The 16,782-nt window shown below is 47.5% G+C and overlaps 1 protein-coding gene across 1 annotated transcript in view; it reads right to left on the bottom strand.

The window, feature by feature from the left end:
- The window catches only part of DCLRE1C (DNA cross-link repair 1C), a 344,756-nt gene that overhangs the window by 2,795 nt on the left and 325,179 nt on the right, over window positions 1-16,782 (bottom strand). The window contains exon 13 of the mRNA XM_069228721.1: window positions 16,030-16,130. Within this exon, the coding sequence (XP_069084822.1) occupies window positions 16,030-16,130 (101 nt within the window). The remainder of the gene's footprint in view (window positions 1-16,029; window positions 16,131-16,782) is intronic.

Genomic DNA, 16,782 nt, shown 5'->3' with positions numbered 1-16,782 from the left:
GCACAAATCATACACCCCCAAAAAATAAACAAAAACACATTTTCAGACACAGTTATTGTCCACCTATACATATAACTTTTTTTTTGTTCTAACCAATTTTATTGACTTTGTAAATAACAAACATAACAGAGTACAAGTAACACAACTGACATAGAGCCTACATATCATTAGCCACCCGAAAGTGGCTAAAACAGCTGGTTGTATCCTGTCCTGTGAAAAGAACCTTGGATAGGAAATAATTGTAGGAGGCTGGACTGGCTTGTAGTGAGTACCTAGGGGTACTTGCACCTTGCACCAGGCCCAGTTATCCCTTATTAGTGTATAGGGTGTCTAGCAGCATAGGCTGATAGATAATGGTAGCTTAGCAGAGCAGCTTAGGCTGAACTAGGAGATGAGTGAAGCTCCTACAGTACCACTAGTGTCATATGCACAATATCATAAGAAAACACAATACACAGATATACTAAAAAATAAAGGTACTTTATTTTTAGGACAATATGCCAAAAGTATCTCAGTGGGTACCCTCAGTATGAGGATAGCAAATATACACAAGATATATGTACACAATACTAAAATATGCAGTAATAGTATTAGAAAACAGTGCAAACAATGTATAGTTACAATAGGATGCAATGGAGACACATAGGGATAGGGGCAACACAAACCATATACTCCAAAAGTGGAATGCGAACCACGAATGGACCCCAAACCTATGTGACCTTGTAGAGGGTCGCTGGGACTATTAGAAAATAGTAAGGGTTAGAAAAATAGCCCACCCCAAGACCCTGAAAAGTGAGTGCAAAGTGCACTAAAGTTCCCCAAAGGACATAGAAGTCGTGATAGGGGAATTCTGCAGGAAATACACAAACCAACAATGCAACAACGATGGATTTCCAGTCGAGGGTACCTGTGGAACAAGGGGACCAAGTCCAAAAGTCACAAGCAAGTCGGAGATGGGCAGATGCCCAGGAAATGCCAGCTGTGGGTGCAAAGATACTGCTACTGGACAGTAGAAGCGTAGGTTTCTGCAAGAACGACAAGGGCTAGAGACTTCCCCTTTGGAGGACGGATCCCTCATGCCGTGGAGAGTCGTGCAGAAGTGTTTTCCCACCGAAAGACCGCCAACAAGCCTTGCTAGCTGCAAATCGTGCGGTTAGTGTTTTTGGATGCTGCTGTGGCCCAGGAGGGACCAGGATGTCGCCAATTGCATCAGGGGACAGAGGGGGCGTCGAGCAAGACAAGGAGCCCTCTCAGCAGCAGGCAGCACCCGCAGAAGTGCCAGAAACAGGCACTACGAGGATGCGTGAAATGGTGCTCACCCGAAGTCGCACAAAGGAGTCCCACGTCGCCGGAGAACAACTTAGGAGGTCGTGCAATGCAGGTTAGAGTGCCGTGGACCCAGGCTGGACTGTGCACAAAGGATTTCCGCCGGAAGTGCACGGAGGCCGGAGTAGCTGCAAAAGTCGCGGTTCCCAGCAATGCAGTCTGGCGTGGGGAGGCAAGGACTTACCTCCACCAAACTTGGACTGAAGAGTCACTGGACTATGGGAGTCACTTGGACAGAGTTGCTGGATTCAAGGGACCTCGCTCGTCGTGCTGAGAGGAGACCCAAGGTACCGGTGATGCAGTTCTTTGGTGCCTGCGGTTGCAGGGTGATGATTCCGTCGACCCACGGGAGATTTCTTCGGAGCTTCTAGTGCAGAGAGGAGGCAGACTACCCCCACAGCATGCACCACCAGGAAAACAGTCGAGAAGGCGGCAGGATCAGCGTTACAGAGTTGCAGTAGTCGTCTTCGCTACTATGTTGCAGTTTTGCAGGCTTCCAGCGCGGTCAGCAGTCGATTCCTTGGCAGAAGGTGAAGAAAGAGATGCAGAGGAACTCGGATGAGCTCTTGCATTCGTTATCTAAGGAATCCCAAGAGACAGAGACCCTAAATAGCCAGAAAAGAGGGTTTGGCTACATAGGAGAGAGGATAGGCTAGCAACACCTGAAGGAGCCTATCAGAAGGAGTCTCTGACGTCACCTGATGGCACTGGCCACTCAGAGCAGCCCAGTGTGCCAGCAGCACCTCTGTTTCCAAGATGGCAGAGGTCTGGAGCACACTGGAGGAGCTCTGGGCACCTCCCAGGGGAGGTACAGGTCAGGGGAGTGGTCACTCCCCTTCCCTTTGTCCAGTTTCGCGCCAGAGCAGGGCTAAGGGGTCCCTGAACTGGTGTAGACTGGCTTATGCAGAAATGGGCACCATGTGTGCCCATGAAAGCATTTCCAGAGGCTGGGGGAGGCTTCTCCTCCCCTGCCTTCACACCATTTTCCAAAGGGAGAGGGTGTAACACCCTCTCTCAGAGGAAGTTCTTTTTTCTGCCATCCTGGGCCAGGCCTGGCTGGACCCCAGGAGGGCAGAAGCCTGTCTGAGGGGTTGGCAGAAGCAGCAGCTGCAGTGAAACCCCGGGAAAGGCAGTTTGGCAGTACCAGGGTCTGTGCTACAGACCACTGGGATCATGGGATTGTGCCAACTATGCCAGGATGGTATAGAGGGGGGCAATTCCATGATCATAGACATATTACATGGCCATATTCGGAGTTACCATTGTGAAGCTACATATAGGTAGTGACCTATATGTAGTGCACGCGTGTAATGGTGTCCCCGCACTCACAAAGTCCGGGGAATTGGCCCTGAACAATGTGGGGGCACCTTGGCTAGTGCCAGGGTGCCCACACACTAAGTAACTTAGCACCCAACCTTTACCAGGTAAAGGTTAAACATATAGGTGACTTATAAGTTACTTAAGTGCAGTGTAAAATGGCTGTGAAATAACGTGGGCGTTATTTCACTCAGGCTGCAGTGGCAGGCCTGTGTAAGAATTGTCAGAGCTCTCTATGGGTGGCAAAAGAAATGCTGCAGCCCATAGGGAATCTCCTGGAACCCCAATACCCTGGGTACCTCAGTACCCTATACTAGGGAATTATAAGGGTGTTCCAGTAAGCCAATGTAAATTGGTAAAATTGGTCACTAGCCTGTTAGTGACAATTTGAAAGAAATGAGAGAGCATAACCACTGAGGTTCTGATTAGCAGAGCCTCAGTGAGACAGTTAGTCATAACACAGGTAACACAGTCAGGCACACTTATGAGCACTGGGGCCCTGACTAGCAGGGTCCCAGTGACACATACAACTAAAACAACATATATACAGTGAAAAATGGGGGTAACATGCCAGGCAAGATGGTACTTTCCTACAATAATGGAGTCCGTAGACAGTCTAAAGTACAAAAAACAAGGGTTGCCGCTTAGAAAAGTGGATAAATCCCCATTTCAAAGTAATAGGACAGAATTGTGAGTCAATAGCGAGGGGGGGGGGGTTCGTAGGCAGCTGTATCTCAGGGGTTGGGGGGAGGGAAAAAAGGCGCAAAGGAATGTGAAACGAGGGAGAGGGGAAAACGCCATATAACCACTAAGCACAGTATGGGTTTGGGTGGGGGAGCTCACATCTGCCGCAGGGTGGAAGTATTTGGCCTCATTTGTTGGACATGAATTGTCAAGGGTATGCCAGATTGACTGTCTAGTGCTGGGATTCACATTAGATTTAGCAAGGCCACCAAGTGTGATAAGATACATTAATGTGTGCCTTCCATTCCAATAGAATTTATGAATTCCTCTGTGAGAAACAGATTTAGGAGAGCCATATCCTTATCCATAAGCCCTAGTGGGGCGATAGTAGAAGACGGACCTAACAATATGAAGGTCATTTTAGGGGAATGTTCAAGTTGAAAATGACCACAAGTTGCTTGGAAGGGTTATCCAGGGGGCGCGGCCTGCCAAGATGACCAATTGGATGTGTTAAGCCCGCGTTCCATAGCCCCAAGTCTCAACCCTGTTAAACCTTGCTTGTAGGAGCCCTCAGGCTCCGATTTCCTGATGTGCAGTGTGCTACTTGCATATTTGGTGCCTGGTTGAAGGCAGAAAATTTCCATCAACGTGGCTGGTGGCTGGGCCTGTTGCCAAAAGCTGGGGCCTTGTAGTGCAGCAGGGCGATGATGCTGTGTGGTCAGCCAATGGCGAAGGCTCCCTGTATCCTGAGGCTACGTGGGGGCAGCGGTCGAGCTGCCGAGGCGGCACTGGCCTGTCTTCTGATGACGCAGCCACAGTTGGCTCAGGAGGGAGCTGGCCTGAAGAGTGAGGAAGTTACTGATGTGGTGTGCAGGTCGCTGGGGCATTTTCTCTACTCTCCCATATAGATCTGGGGTGGCGCATTGCCTGGATGGTTGATCCTGCCACAGTGGCCTTTGGAACACGTTTGGCTGGGGACAGAGTTGGCCTGAGGTGGCCTGAGGAGCGAGGAGGCTACGGATGTGGTGATCCAGCTGCGGGGCATTTTCCCTCCTTCTCCCCCCTGAAGGCCCCGAACAGCGGCAGCACAGTGCCTGGTCAGTTGATCGTGGTGCGAGTGTAGAGGGGATCGGCTGCGACAGCAGTTAGGCCGCAATAGCGATGCAACAGAGGTGCTTCTCCCCGGTTGTTTGGTAGTTGAAGCCCCGGAGATAACAGTGGCAGAGACACAGCAATCCTGGTGGACTACACTGGTGACACATTTTCTGTGGGTCCGCGGTGAGTGGTGCCTTATCATTGTCTACTACAAAACTGACTATGCTGTTCGACTGCTTTGCTAACACCCTGATTAAAAATAAATACGGGGTTGGCGGACGGCCCAAAAGGTGTCAGGGTGATGGGGGCGCCTCACCCAGCAGACCCCACTATGGCAGGGGACGCACTTAAGGGAAGTAGCGGGTCTGGAAGGATTCCAGAAATGGGACAGCATAGGTATCTCTACACTGGGCGATGTATGGGATGGCTCACATATGCGTTCCTTTGAAGACCTCCAGAAAATCTTTTCACTAAACAAGACTCAATTCCATAAATACCTCCAGATCCACCACGCCCTACTACCAGAAGTCCAGACAGGGGACAACATACCTGAATATAGCCCTATGGAGGCGAGAGCACTGATGGGGAACCTGGGTAGGGGAGGCGTCTCCCAGATATATCGTACGTTAATCGCCATCACTGCCTGTTCCCTGGGGGGGCTTCATCAGAGATGGGAGGGATGGGTGGGTCCTATGGAAGAGGTGGACTGGAACGAAGCACTGGCAGCTCCACACACATTAACGATGACGACTTGACTCCGACTAATACAGACCTACTATCTCCATGCGGCCTACCTTACACCCGCCAAACTGCACAGGGCAGGTCTCCGATCCGCAGCTGACTGCCCCCGTTGTATGGGCCCGGATGCAGACTTCTTCCACATGGTATGGACTTGCCCAACTATTAAAGCCTACTGGGGGGCGGTTACACAGGAGATCTCAGTGGCCTTACAGGTAGACATGGGGTTGACACCATTGCCACTCCTGCTGGGGATCATGGGAGATACTGGACTGAGGAGAGGGGAACGAACCTTTCTAGGGGTGGCGTGCCTGGTGGCCAAAAGAGACATGACAGACTGGAAAACCAAAAGCGCACCGGCTTTGACTAAATGGACGCGAGGGGTGGATTGGTGTGCTCAGCGTGAAAAACTCATATACGAGGCTAGAGGGTGCCCGAATAAATATAATAAGGTGTGGGGGAAGTGGGAGGCCGCAACAATCAACCTCCCTGCACTATTGACTGGCTCAACACTGGAGAGAGCCGGAACAAGCCCCTTTCCTCCCCCCGATGGGTTGAAGCATTCACGAGACACTCCAACAGGGAGGTACACAATCTACTCGTTCAACGTGCTGTCTAGGACTTGGGATTGACCACTGTTCGGTGCCCGTTGGCGCCTAGTTACATGTATGTACCATTGTTTTACTTTTTTGCAAAACCAATAAAAACTTCTTTATAAAAAAATAAATAATAAATAAATAAATCAATAAACAGATTTTAAAAAAAATCATTGCCTACGACATTGCCCCTCTTGTCGAGAGAGTGCACAGCCGGGGGCTCTGTGAAGGGAACTGGCCGCCCAAGTGTGGCCTACTGTGCTGTGAGAATGGAGGCGCTGGGGGCTTGTGAACAGTGGCTGGCGCTAGGACTCCTCTTCTCCAGATCCCTCCAAAAAGTTCTGGTGTGTGACGGATGGGCCCCTCTTAGCAAAGGGATGGTACAATATGGGGAAGGACAGGGTTGCCAGCGGTCAGAAGAGTTATACTATTACCCAGTACGTTACACCACAGGGCCCCACCTCTTGAAATATACGAAATACGAGACAGACAGGGCCAATGCTGGTTGATCAGGAAAGAGTGGAGGGTGACTTGGCTGAAAGTTTCTTGGAGGACAGGATTACTCGTACCCTGCAACCGAAGGGGCTGGCGTACATGTTCACTGTTGAGAGTGTGCTAGGGGCCTGAGAGTGAGTCCACCACTGGGGGCCCCTCCGCAGGACCTGATCGCTAGGAAATGTAACTACAGAGATAGGGACTGTATCCTGTGTGCTGTCCGTGAAGTGGGGAGTGCTACGCTTTGAAACCACATGATTGCACATGCAAAGTGCAAACACAGAGGGAATGGTTTCTGGACATAAAACAAAAACTCAGAGCCATGAACCTGCCCTTCATATTGATGTTTCCTGCTCAGCTCTTTGTGCTGGCCAATGGAAAAGCAAATTTCTTCAAGAGGTTGGAGGATGTAGGGGTCTGGCTGGACATGTGGAATCATGTTCCTAGGCACAACAGGAAGGCCTCACGCACCGGTTGCGCAGGGAGGCGCATGTGGGTTGGGAGTGTTGGTAGTGGGCTGTCGATGGACTCTCTGAGCAGGCCCAAGCCCAGAGTTGTGATGCAACATGTTGGCAACCTAGCGGGCGAGCCAATGGACTGTGAAGAGGTTGGTTAGTCCATAGATGGGGAACCCACACAGGACTGATTCATGAACGTTGGCTTGGCTGGGGTGTGGTGCTTTGGAGAGCACACTGTATGTACTAGGTTTGAGGGGTGGATGGGGAGAGGACAAGCTGTGCATGAGGGGCACTGGAAGAAACTGTTTCACTGTGCAGCAAGGCCTAGGTATCCATGTAAAGTAGGGTCTCAGTGGGCGCATACAGTGGGGCTTATTAGGACAGCCGGAGGGAGGTCTAGTATAGCAGTCTGCCCCTTTGGGGTTGGAAGCTGCACGGGGTTACCTCGCTCCTGCATATTGCAGGGGTTAGTTTAGTGTTTTGAGTGGTTATTGGTCTTCTCCATTTGGGCTGCCATATTCATTGCAATGGGGATAGGGTGTTCTGGGACATCGGTTCTAATGCTCAATGATAGGAAAACACATTGTTTTATTGAGTGCTGTTTTAATCTTAACAGAACGACTGCGTGGGATGGTGGGGACCCTTGTCCACAAGGATCAATGTGGCTTTATCTCTGGTCATTGCATCGCTACGAACCCGAGGAGGCTTTCACATGCTCTACACTCGGTGGAACACTGTTGAGAGGAGTCTAACACGCTCAACTGCGCATACTTGATGCAGGCTCTGTGTCAGATGGATTTCGGGCAGAACGTCTGGCTGAGATTCCTGTACGGCACCCCCAGAACTAGGGTCCAGAGTGGCAGCATTGTTATACGATTCCTACTCAGATAATAGGACTGTGTATTTAGAACAACAGAACTTCATAATGTAGGATACTGAGTCAATTAATACCATCAGTGACCGTCCATACCATCAGTGACCGTCAGGCCAACTCGTGGCTAGATCTCAGTGCCTCAACCGTACCCCCAATACCTACTGGGGGGGGAGATGATTGTGGCACCCTGAGCAGGACACACTTGACTCCCCAAGGAATGCGTGGAAACAGATTTTACCCTCTCGTTATATTACTCATGCATGCCAAGGCAAGACACAAAGAGATGCAAGATAAGTTTTCAATACATTTATTTGAAACAGTCGCAATCTGGCCTATAGAGAGTAAGCTGCGATAATTAGGCAGATGAAACAGAGCAAAGCAATCAGCATTACAAACATGGTAAAGAAGATAAACAATCCATGCATGGTGTATGTGGTTTTAGACAGTCTAGAGATTCTCGAAGTCCCTACCTAACCCTAAGCCTATGCTGGGAGCATAGTGGGTGTACTCTTCTGCCTGGCCTCATCTAAGGGATTAGCCCTAACATCATACCTGGAGACAGTGTCAGGAGTTGGCCTGTGGTATAGACTGCAATCCTATCAGGAGGCTGGTAAATTATTGCCAGCAAGGTGCATGTTGCACAGAATGCTTCCCAGAATGGTCCTAGCTGGAATGCCCTCTACCCATTTCGGGTCAGTGCATCGTTTATATAATAAACCATACTGTGTTGGAATTACAGTCCTGATGCAATGTTGTGTCTAGGTGTTAGAAGCTGTCCCCTGAATGACTAACACAAACCAGCATATCATGTACAATGTTCTTAGCATTGGGAGAAAGTACTGATTGTACTGATGTCATGGAAAGGCTAACTAAACAAGCAAGTCGTACTATAGATTCCTAGAAACCTATCATGCAAGAAATGTGTGTAAATCATTGCCAAAAGCAGCTTAACTAAAATGAAAAAAATGTAAAAATATAAAACGAAGCTAAAACAGGGGTGGCCAACGAGGGTTCAAGAGGTTCTTACAACAGTGTGGTTTCTTGGGGCTGGGTAGTGAATCGTGGTACATGACAGGGGTGTCCAGTGCCCCCGCTGTTCACCCTCATGCTTGAATTGTTGGCGGTGAAACTTAGAAACACTATGAATGCCTTTGGCATTGCAATCGGGCACTCGGTGCACCTAATGTTTCTGTTTGACAATGATGTCCTTTTTTATCTGTGGCGACCGAGAGATGCAGTGCTACATTTGTTGTCATCCAGACTTTGGTGCAGTGGAGGGTCTTCAGATCAACAAAAGTAAATCATTGCTGTTCCCATTGGGGCCACTGTGTCACACCCCAGAGAGGGAATTGCCAAAGCTAGGACTGTGACGCGAGAAGGAATCCTTTCAGTTTCTGGGCCTCACTGCTGTGCATTTCTTGGACGGGCAGCCCTGTTACAACATTGAACCACGGTTAGGAGGAATGATGCAGTTGACCTGGTTTTGGAACACGCTGCCGCTATCCGTAGAGGGACAGATAGGAGTAGCAAAGATAGTCTTCTTGCCCAGGAGCCTATGTATAATTCAGAACTCGCTGCTCACATGCCTATATATAATTCCGAACTTGCTGCACACTGTGTAGCACCGTGCAGAGATCTTTACGGTACTACACAGCCTTTTGATATCTTTGATGTGGGTGGGGAAAAGTGAGCAGAGTTGTGTTGCTGGTTCTTAAATTGGACTTGGATGAGGGCGGCATGGGCCTGCCTGACCCCAAACTGTATTACTACTCCAGTAAGCTACAGCATACAGTGCACTGGGCGGCGTTAAGAAGATAATTGGGAGAATCATTTGTTGAAGGGCACCTGTGGAGATGATGGAGTCGCTTATGAGGGGTTCGCAAGTGGCTGGACACCTCCCCGATATAGTTCAACAGACCACTGAGATCTGGGAGAGTGTGATCAGCAGGTGTTGACGAAGGACCCCTTTGCCTGAGAGCTGGTGGAATGGACCGTTCAAACAGTACAGTATGTCAATTAGACGGTGGAATGAGATAGGGCTGTGAAACAGTGGGAGACTTGTATCCCAGGGAACAGTTCCTTACCTTTGCAGAGGCTTTCAAGGCCTTTTCTGTGAGGAGTGGCAAGGTCTTGCAGTATGATAAGATTGCAAGTAGGTGCATGAGATTTGGACGGAGTTCCTGGAAATGCCCCAGCAGATGGAAATGTTGCAGGTGGTGTTGACTGTGGGAGTGGCCTACCACCTAGTATCTCTGTTTTACAAGGCCCTTAAACTTGACAGAGTTGCGTTTAGACCTAAGGCCTGGGTGGATAAGTTAGAGGTCCCGCTCATGGATGGAGAGAGGCAGACGACCTGTACCCTTGTGAAAAGGGTTTCATGTAAAGCAGGTTCAAACTGACACATTTTAACTATGTTCACCATACGTACTTGACTCCCATTAAACTGAGTAGGATGTATATGGACAGAACTGCAGTTTGCCTGATGGGCGGGATTGGCGGGCCTCTTTCCTGCACTTGGTGTGGCTATGTTCTGGAGTGCATGCTTTCTGGATGGCAGTAGTACCCCTGTTGAGGGCTGTGATGGTATTGCTCTGGAACAAGACCTGATACAGTGCATACTGGGAATCATAAAGCTACCTAGAGGGAAGAAAATGCACTGGAAAGTTTTGCAATTGGCACTAGTCCATGGCAAACGGTGTGTGGCAACAGAGTGGTTGGGCTGCAGAACTCCCTCAGTCACGTTGTGGTACAGGGACACAGCAGACTAGGTAATAGCAGAGGAGGTATGAATGAAAGGTAGCAGACAGGATGTTAGACTGCAGGAGGACCTTGAGATATGAGCGTTGCTGCTGATGGCACGGCAGGCTACAGAGGGGGTGTGGGTGACCCCCTGGGGACACAAGCACAGGACTCTCCTGATGGCACCTTCACCTGCATATGGGCAATGGGAGGTGGAGGTGGATGGGATGGATTGTAGGCCTCAAAAGGGAAGGATGAGGGGAAGATGTGTGGTGTGCATGGCCCTAAAGGGGCCCCTGGTATATCCATGTTTACTGGAAATGAATGCATTCTACGTTACACTTGTTGGGGGGGGGGGGGAGGACTCTAATTTGGCACAGGGTATTGGATTTTCAGACGAGTGAACACCAAGCTGTTGTGATTGCCATTGCTTTATTGTTTCTGGTTCACAAATGTGTGTAACTGTGAAAATGGTCAATAAAAATATCTCTTAAAAAGCAGCTTGGAAGGGGGTACAATGTAGGAAATATGAGCCAAAGAATCTAGTCTGGAACAAGGAGGGAATCAGTTATACCATAAAAGGACATTAATGTAAATTTTGGACCAGACGCTATCATGCAAGGACGTTGTGTGTACACGCTTAAAGTGTCTGTACCATAGTTTTTGAATGGGAGGGATTAAGCGTTTGTATATCTTAGAAGCAAGAAGGCCTCCACATCTGACTGCCTGGATGAATAGAACAGGCTAGTGGGCTGGAAAGGGCCCAATTTGGAGAGTTTTATTTGAATTCTTAAGAAGTTAAAAAAATATATCTATGTTTAGTAGGGAATGCCTCCCCTGTAAAGTTTCAAAGGAAAGGGGTTCCCCATCTGCAAAGGGATCAGATACCACATTGATACTCTTGGCTGCCTAATCGGCCAAGGCCAATAGTGGGTGAATTCTGTATTCAAGTTTTTATTACTCCAAAGCGACAGGGCCTAGGATTTGTCAATATTGGATGAGACTAAATGTAGGGCAGAGATCATGTTGAGAATAATGTGTCTAGAATGTAGTAAAGTTCTTTTAGACATTGTTAAGGACACAGGCAATGAGTAAGGTCTGATAAGGTGCTGTTCAATTAGGTGTCATGGAGCCGTAGAAAAGGAGACTGAGTCCAGCCAATGAAAAGAGCGCCGTGGGCCACCAAAAATGCAGTCTGGTAATACTAGTTTGGTAATTTGCAACCTCCCTTAGCATAGGGTAAATGAGGATTCCTGAGGGCCATTCTGGGTTTCTTTTTGAACCAGAGAAATTCTTAGGCTACTCTAGTCACATCAGTAAAGAAATGGTTGGAGAGACAGAGTGGGAGTATATTTCATAGGAAGTTCACTAGGGGTGTTATCATCATTTTCAAAGTCTCCATCCCGTTTGCCCAACAGAAGAAGGGAGACAGCAAATGTTTAGAGGCAAGAGCTCTGCCTTCCCTCTATTTAGCAAGTAGCCAGAAAAACCAGAGTAAGCATGAATTGTATACATGATAGCGGGAACTGTCGCCCCAAGGTCCTCTGAGAAGATTAGTATATCGTCTGCATAAGCAGCCATTTTGAATGTATTCACTAAGGGCTGCCTCAAGAAAGGGCCAAAACACTATTGAATGTTTTTTCGTCATCCAAAGCGATGGTGAATGTACCCAACAACTGGAAGAGGGAAGCTTTTCAAATTATATTGCAAAATAAGCAGGTGTTGTCGCTAACTAACCTGCCTTGGACAATCCCTATTGGGAGAGGTGGATTAATTTCGGGATCAGCGGCTCCAATTGTTTTCGAAAATGTTTGCATATACTTTCGCTTACATGTTCAGTAGAGCAATAGGAATGACATTTTTAGGGGTATTGATCTTTCCCCTCTTTGGGGATGAATACAATAGTCACTTCAGCTGCTGAACCGGTCAGTTTACCAAAAACTGAAAACTGTATGAAAAGCGCTTCCATGTGGGGCTAAATAGTAGTTGCAAAGGTTTTATAAAAATTGGTGAGAAGGTCATCCAGACCCGGGGCCTTGCCTCCCGAATTAGCTTAATTGCCGTCAAGCTTTCCCCCCCCCCCCTCTCAATTGGCTTGTTAAGGGTTAGTTTATCAGACTCTGGTAGCGCTTTCATAGGGATGGATTGAAGGAAATCAAGACATACTTCCTTAGTTACCGGAATATTAAGTGTATACAGCGAAGCGTTACCATTTAAAAGAACTTCCAAAATACTAGGGGTTATAGTTTTATGGGTTCCTTGTCGACCCGTATTTGCAGTGACAAGGGAATTATTATGCTTGAATTTGATATACGCTGCCAGTGAATTCCCTGCCTTATTCAGATAAAATAGCTTTTTACTTTTTGAGCCTGAACCGTCATATGAGCTCTTTTGCTGATGATTGAGATATTCATATTTAGGGCATTTGATCTCCATCGTAAGGGAAGAGTTGTTAGATTGTTTATGGAGTACAGCTTTATTCTTGATCTCCTTCTCTAGTTAGGCAGCGGATCCCTTATATATCTTTGTTAGTTATTTTTGGACATGCGACCGATACAAAAACCTCTCGAGGCACACTTTAGTGCGTCCCAGAGGGTAACCAAAAAGGAAACCAAATTCACGCTTTCCATGAGAAAGAGTTCTAGTTCCTTACAAAGTCATTGTCTGTCTTTGTCAGACTCAAGTAGTTCAGTGTTCATGCACCATGTGTTTTTTATGGTGCAGGTTAGAGAGATAGTAATAGATGCAGTGATCGCAGCATGGTCAAAGACAAGTACCGGCTCAATGGAGGGGTCAAATGTATCCTGGATAAGATTTGCATTAACTAGTAAATATTTCTCAAGAAGGAATTGGGAGGAGGGGAGAAAAAAGTTGAATCTCCAGATATCAAATAGTGTGTGTGCTGAACAGAGGTTAAGCATTGTTTTATGTGCTTTAAGAGGTCTGTATTTAAAGGCCGACTGTCTGTTTAAGAGTACATCCAATCAGAGATTAAAATTACTCTCCAAGAATAACCTAGCGGACTGGGGCAGGAAAGCTAGTTTGACACTAAGGGTAGTACAAAAACGAGGGCTGCCATTACTGGGAGCATAAATGTTAGTTGCGTATAATTCTTCCTCCCCCTGTGGCAGTCTGGCTATGAGCCAACTACCCTTGTTGTCTTGTCCTGCTGCGATTATCTTTAGACCTAAGCATTTAGTTATAAGTATAACTACTCCATTCTTCTTGGAGAGTGTGGGGGAGCAGGCCAGGTCAGAGAGCACGATACTTGTCAGCCGTGAGGGTATCCAGGCGCTGCCAGGGTGCATTTGATAAGCCGAATAGCCAGGTCTTCAGGGACGTTCAGAACTGTGTAAGCGTTAGGGAGGTCCCTGGATGAAAAGGTAGCTTATGCCATGTCTTCCCTACTAGGTAAGTGAAGGAACGGCCTCCACATCTGCTACGTCAGATGCGGGGGTTAGGGTTAGGAAAGGGGCAGGGAGCAGAGGTGTCTGGAGGGCTGATGAAAACTCAGGCGGTGGTTCAAGTAGGCGGGTCCGCAGTTGTGTAGGGCCGTGTATGCATGGGTCAGGAACTTGAACTGGCATCGTTTTTGTACAGGGAGCCAATGGAGTTCCCTGAGGTAGGAATTGATGTGGGTTCGTCGAGGGAGATCCAGGACGAGTCTAGCTACATTGTCCTGTACGGTCTGTAGTTGTGAGAGGAAGTGAGCTGTGATCCTTCCATAGAGAACATTGCAGTAGTTCAGCTGGCTGGAGATGAGGGTCTGGGTGATTGTGCGCCTGGACCCTTGGGGGTAGCCATTTGAATATCCAGTGAAGCATGTGGAGAATAAAAAAGCAGGAGGAAGATATGGAGTTGACCTGAGTTGTTATGGTTAGTTTGTTGTCCAGAATGATGCCTAGGTTCCTAGAGTGGTCAGTGGGGGTAGGAGTAGGTCTGAGTTCTGAGGGCCACCAGGATGCATCCCATGGGGAGCTTTGGTTTCCAAACATTAGTACCTCTGTCTTGTCCTTGTTGAGATTCAGGCAGATGTCTTTCATCCAGTTGGTGATGTCTGTCATGTAGTTGTGGAAGTTGGTTGTGGTGTTGGTGGTGTCTTCGGAGAGGATGAGTTATCTGTTGTCGACATAAGATATGATGTTGAGTTCGCAGGTTTCGGTGATGATGACCAGAGGTGCCATGTAAGTGCTGAAGGAGATGGGGCTGAGCAAAGATCTTTGGTGAAGGCAGGCTCTTAGTGTTCTTCTAGTAAAGTAAGAGGCAATTCATCTAAGGGCAGCCCCTTGGATGCCTATGTTGTGGAGCCTTGTGATGAGTGTGTGGTAGGATACCCTATCGAAAGCTGCAGAGAGGTTTAGGACGATCAGAGCTGCAGTCTCTTCTTGGTCAAGGAGGGGTTGAATGTCGTCGGTAGCTGCAATGAGGGCTGACAGGGCTTTCTTGTAGCCAATTTTAGTTTATTGGAGGAATATGATAACACCAACAGGAGGAAATCTTTAAATGTTTTACTGGGTAGTTAAGGACCTTCGTATTAAGAGAAACCACCTTTAAAGTGGTCATCATGGCGGACCATGTGGATGTGGTAAATGTAGAGGTGAGTGACAGTAAGGGTCAAGTGTTTTATTTCTTCAAAATAGGCTCCAATGTTGAAGGGTTATCTGCTTTGTTCTCAAAGGGTAAGTTGGGTATTGGGGGATCGTGTTTGAACCTCTTTAGTTTGCCCTTGGTGTCTTTGATGTCCTTGAATTCCACCGTTACAGATATGGAAGCATCTCTCACGGACACTGAACAATAGCAGTGGTGATGGGTGAGATGGAGCGAGGGACCATCCAGTGCGGGACGGTGTAATGCAGAACAGGCAAGATCAGGTAAGCCCTCCTACACATGGATGGGCAGGCTGCCCAAAATGGGACATAATGGCTGGAATCACTCCAGCTCAGGCGCATGTTGAACTATTCATACCTTTGCGTGTTCCTGGAGGTGGAACTGTTGCATGGAATACAGTGGCCCAAGAAACAGGCAACCCAAGGCACAGGTATCAGCTCGCTGAGTATAGTCCTTTACCCCCTCTCCTCACCACCTTCAAGATTCACCAAGGGAGCCTTCTCAATACTAGGCTCCCGGGAAGCGTAAGGGACTGGACCACAAAAGGCGTACCTGAAGTACAACAAGGCTAGCGAGTCCATCATCATAGGAGGCAACAATGAAGCACCAGAGAGGGAGGCCAACACAGCTGACGTGCCACTCGGGGCACCCAGGCATCTGATGAGCGTAGTCGCTAGTCACTGGCATCAGGAGAGCTGTGTGAACTTTGGAGTTCATGGGGCACCGTCATCTTGTGGGTCACGCATTCAAGCAAACGGGGTGAGGGGCCTCTGCAAAAAGTGTCCCCCAGCATCAGAGCCGGCATTGATCGAGAGTCAGAGGCTCCATGGGTTTGCCACTACCCTTCCAATCACTCTGTGGGTGCAAGCGTGGGCATAGGAGGAGTTAGTGCAATGGGCTCACTGGGGCTCAGGAAAGAGCCTCCATTCTGTGCAGATAGCAAGCCAAGCCCCCATACATATATAACATACACTTAAAAATTCAGACATGATGGCTTCATCAATGCTTTGTTTGTGCCAGAATTAAATACTTAACTAATATTCTAAAATAACTAAAAAACAGATATCACAAAATAAAGCTGAAATCATATGCTTAGTACCTGTGTCATTTAAGTACATTCCTCTGGATCTCTTCAGTGCACCAAGTGGTTTATACATGGGCTCAACGCTGCCTGAATGTGACCTACATAGTGGTTTCAGACTGAAAAGAAATAGGAGAAACACTTGACAACTCAATCTCACAAAGCAACATTGTGCGTAGAGCAACCAGAACATTTCAATATCTCAAATTAAGTATACCTCCTTGACGCAACATACACTGTAATAAATATGTTTTATTAAAGGTTATCATACTAAGGGTGCAGTTTTGTGAACTGCATGAGGATTTTTATGCATGGGACACAGCAGTGATTACAGTGGGTTAGAAAGACACAGGTAATCATTCTGAGAAACAATGGGGATTACAATATTCTTTGTATGTATGGCAGGGGTACTTTATTCCATATACTACATACTCACATCATCATCCACCCATTCCCCTCATTTGAATGTATGGTTTCTTGCTTCCCCTAATGCAAAATATTATAATGGTGCAGATGGCAACTGGAATGATTGTGGAATCTGTACTTGGGGAATAAATACATTAGTACAAATTATAATTGGTTTAAAAAATATTTAAACAGTTTAATGAATGTCCATTTTAAAGGCACCTTTGTGGTCAATGATGTGTAGGTATATGTATTTAGATTTCTGATTTTCTGTAGATATTACCAGCAGTGCAATAAACATACTACCACAAATAAATCCTCAACAGTTTGGATTTATAGATGAGAATTTGCAAGGGAAGGTGATTT

This window comes from Pleurodeles waltl, chromosome 4_1, assembly GCF_031143425.1.
Source record: "Pleurodeles waltl isolate 20211129_DDA chromosome 4_1, aPleWal1.hap1.20221129, whole genome shotgun sequence".
NCBI lineage: Eukaryota > Metazoa > Chordata > Amphibia > Caudata > Salamandridae > Pleurodeles > Pleurodeles waltl.
This window is presented reverse-complemented; position numbering and strand designations above follow the sequence as displayed.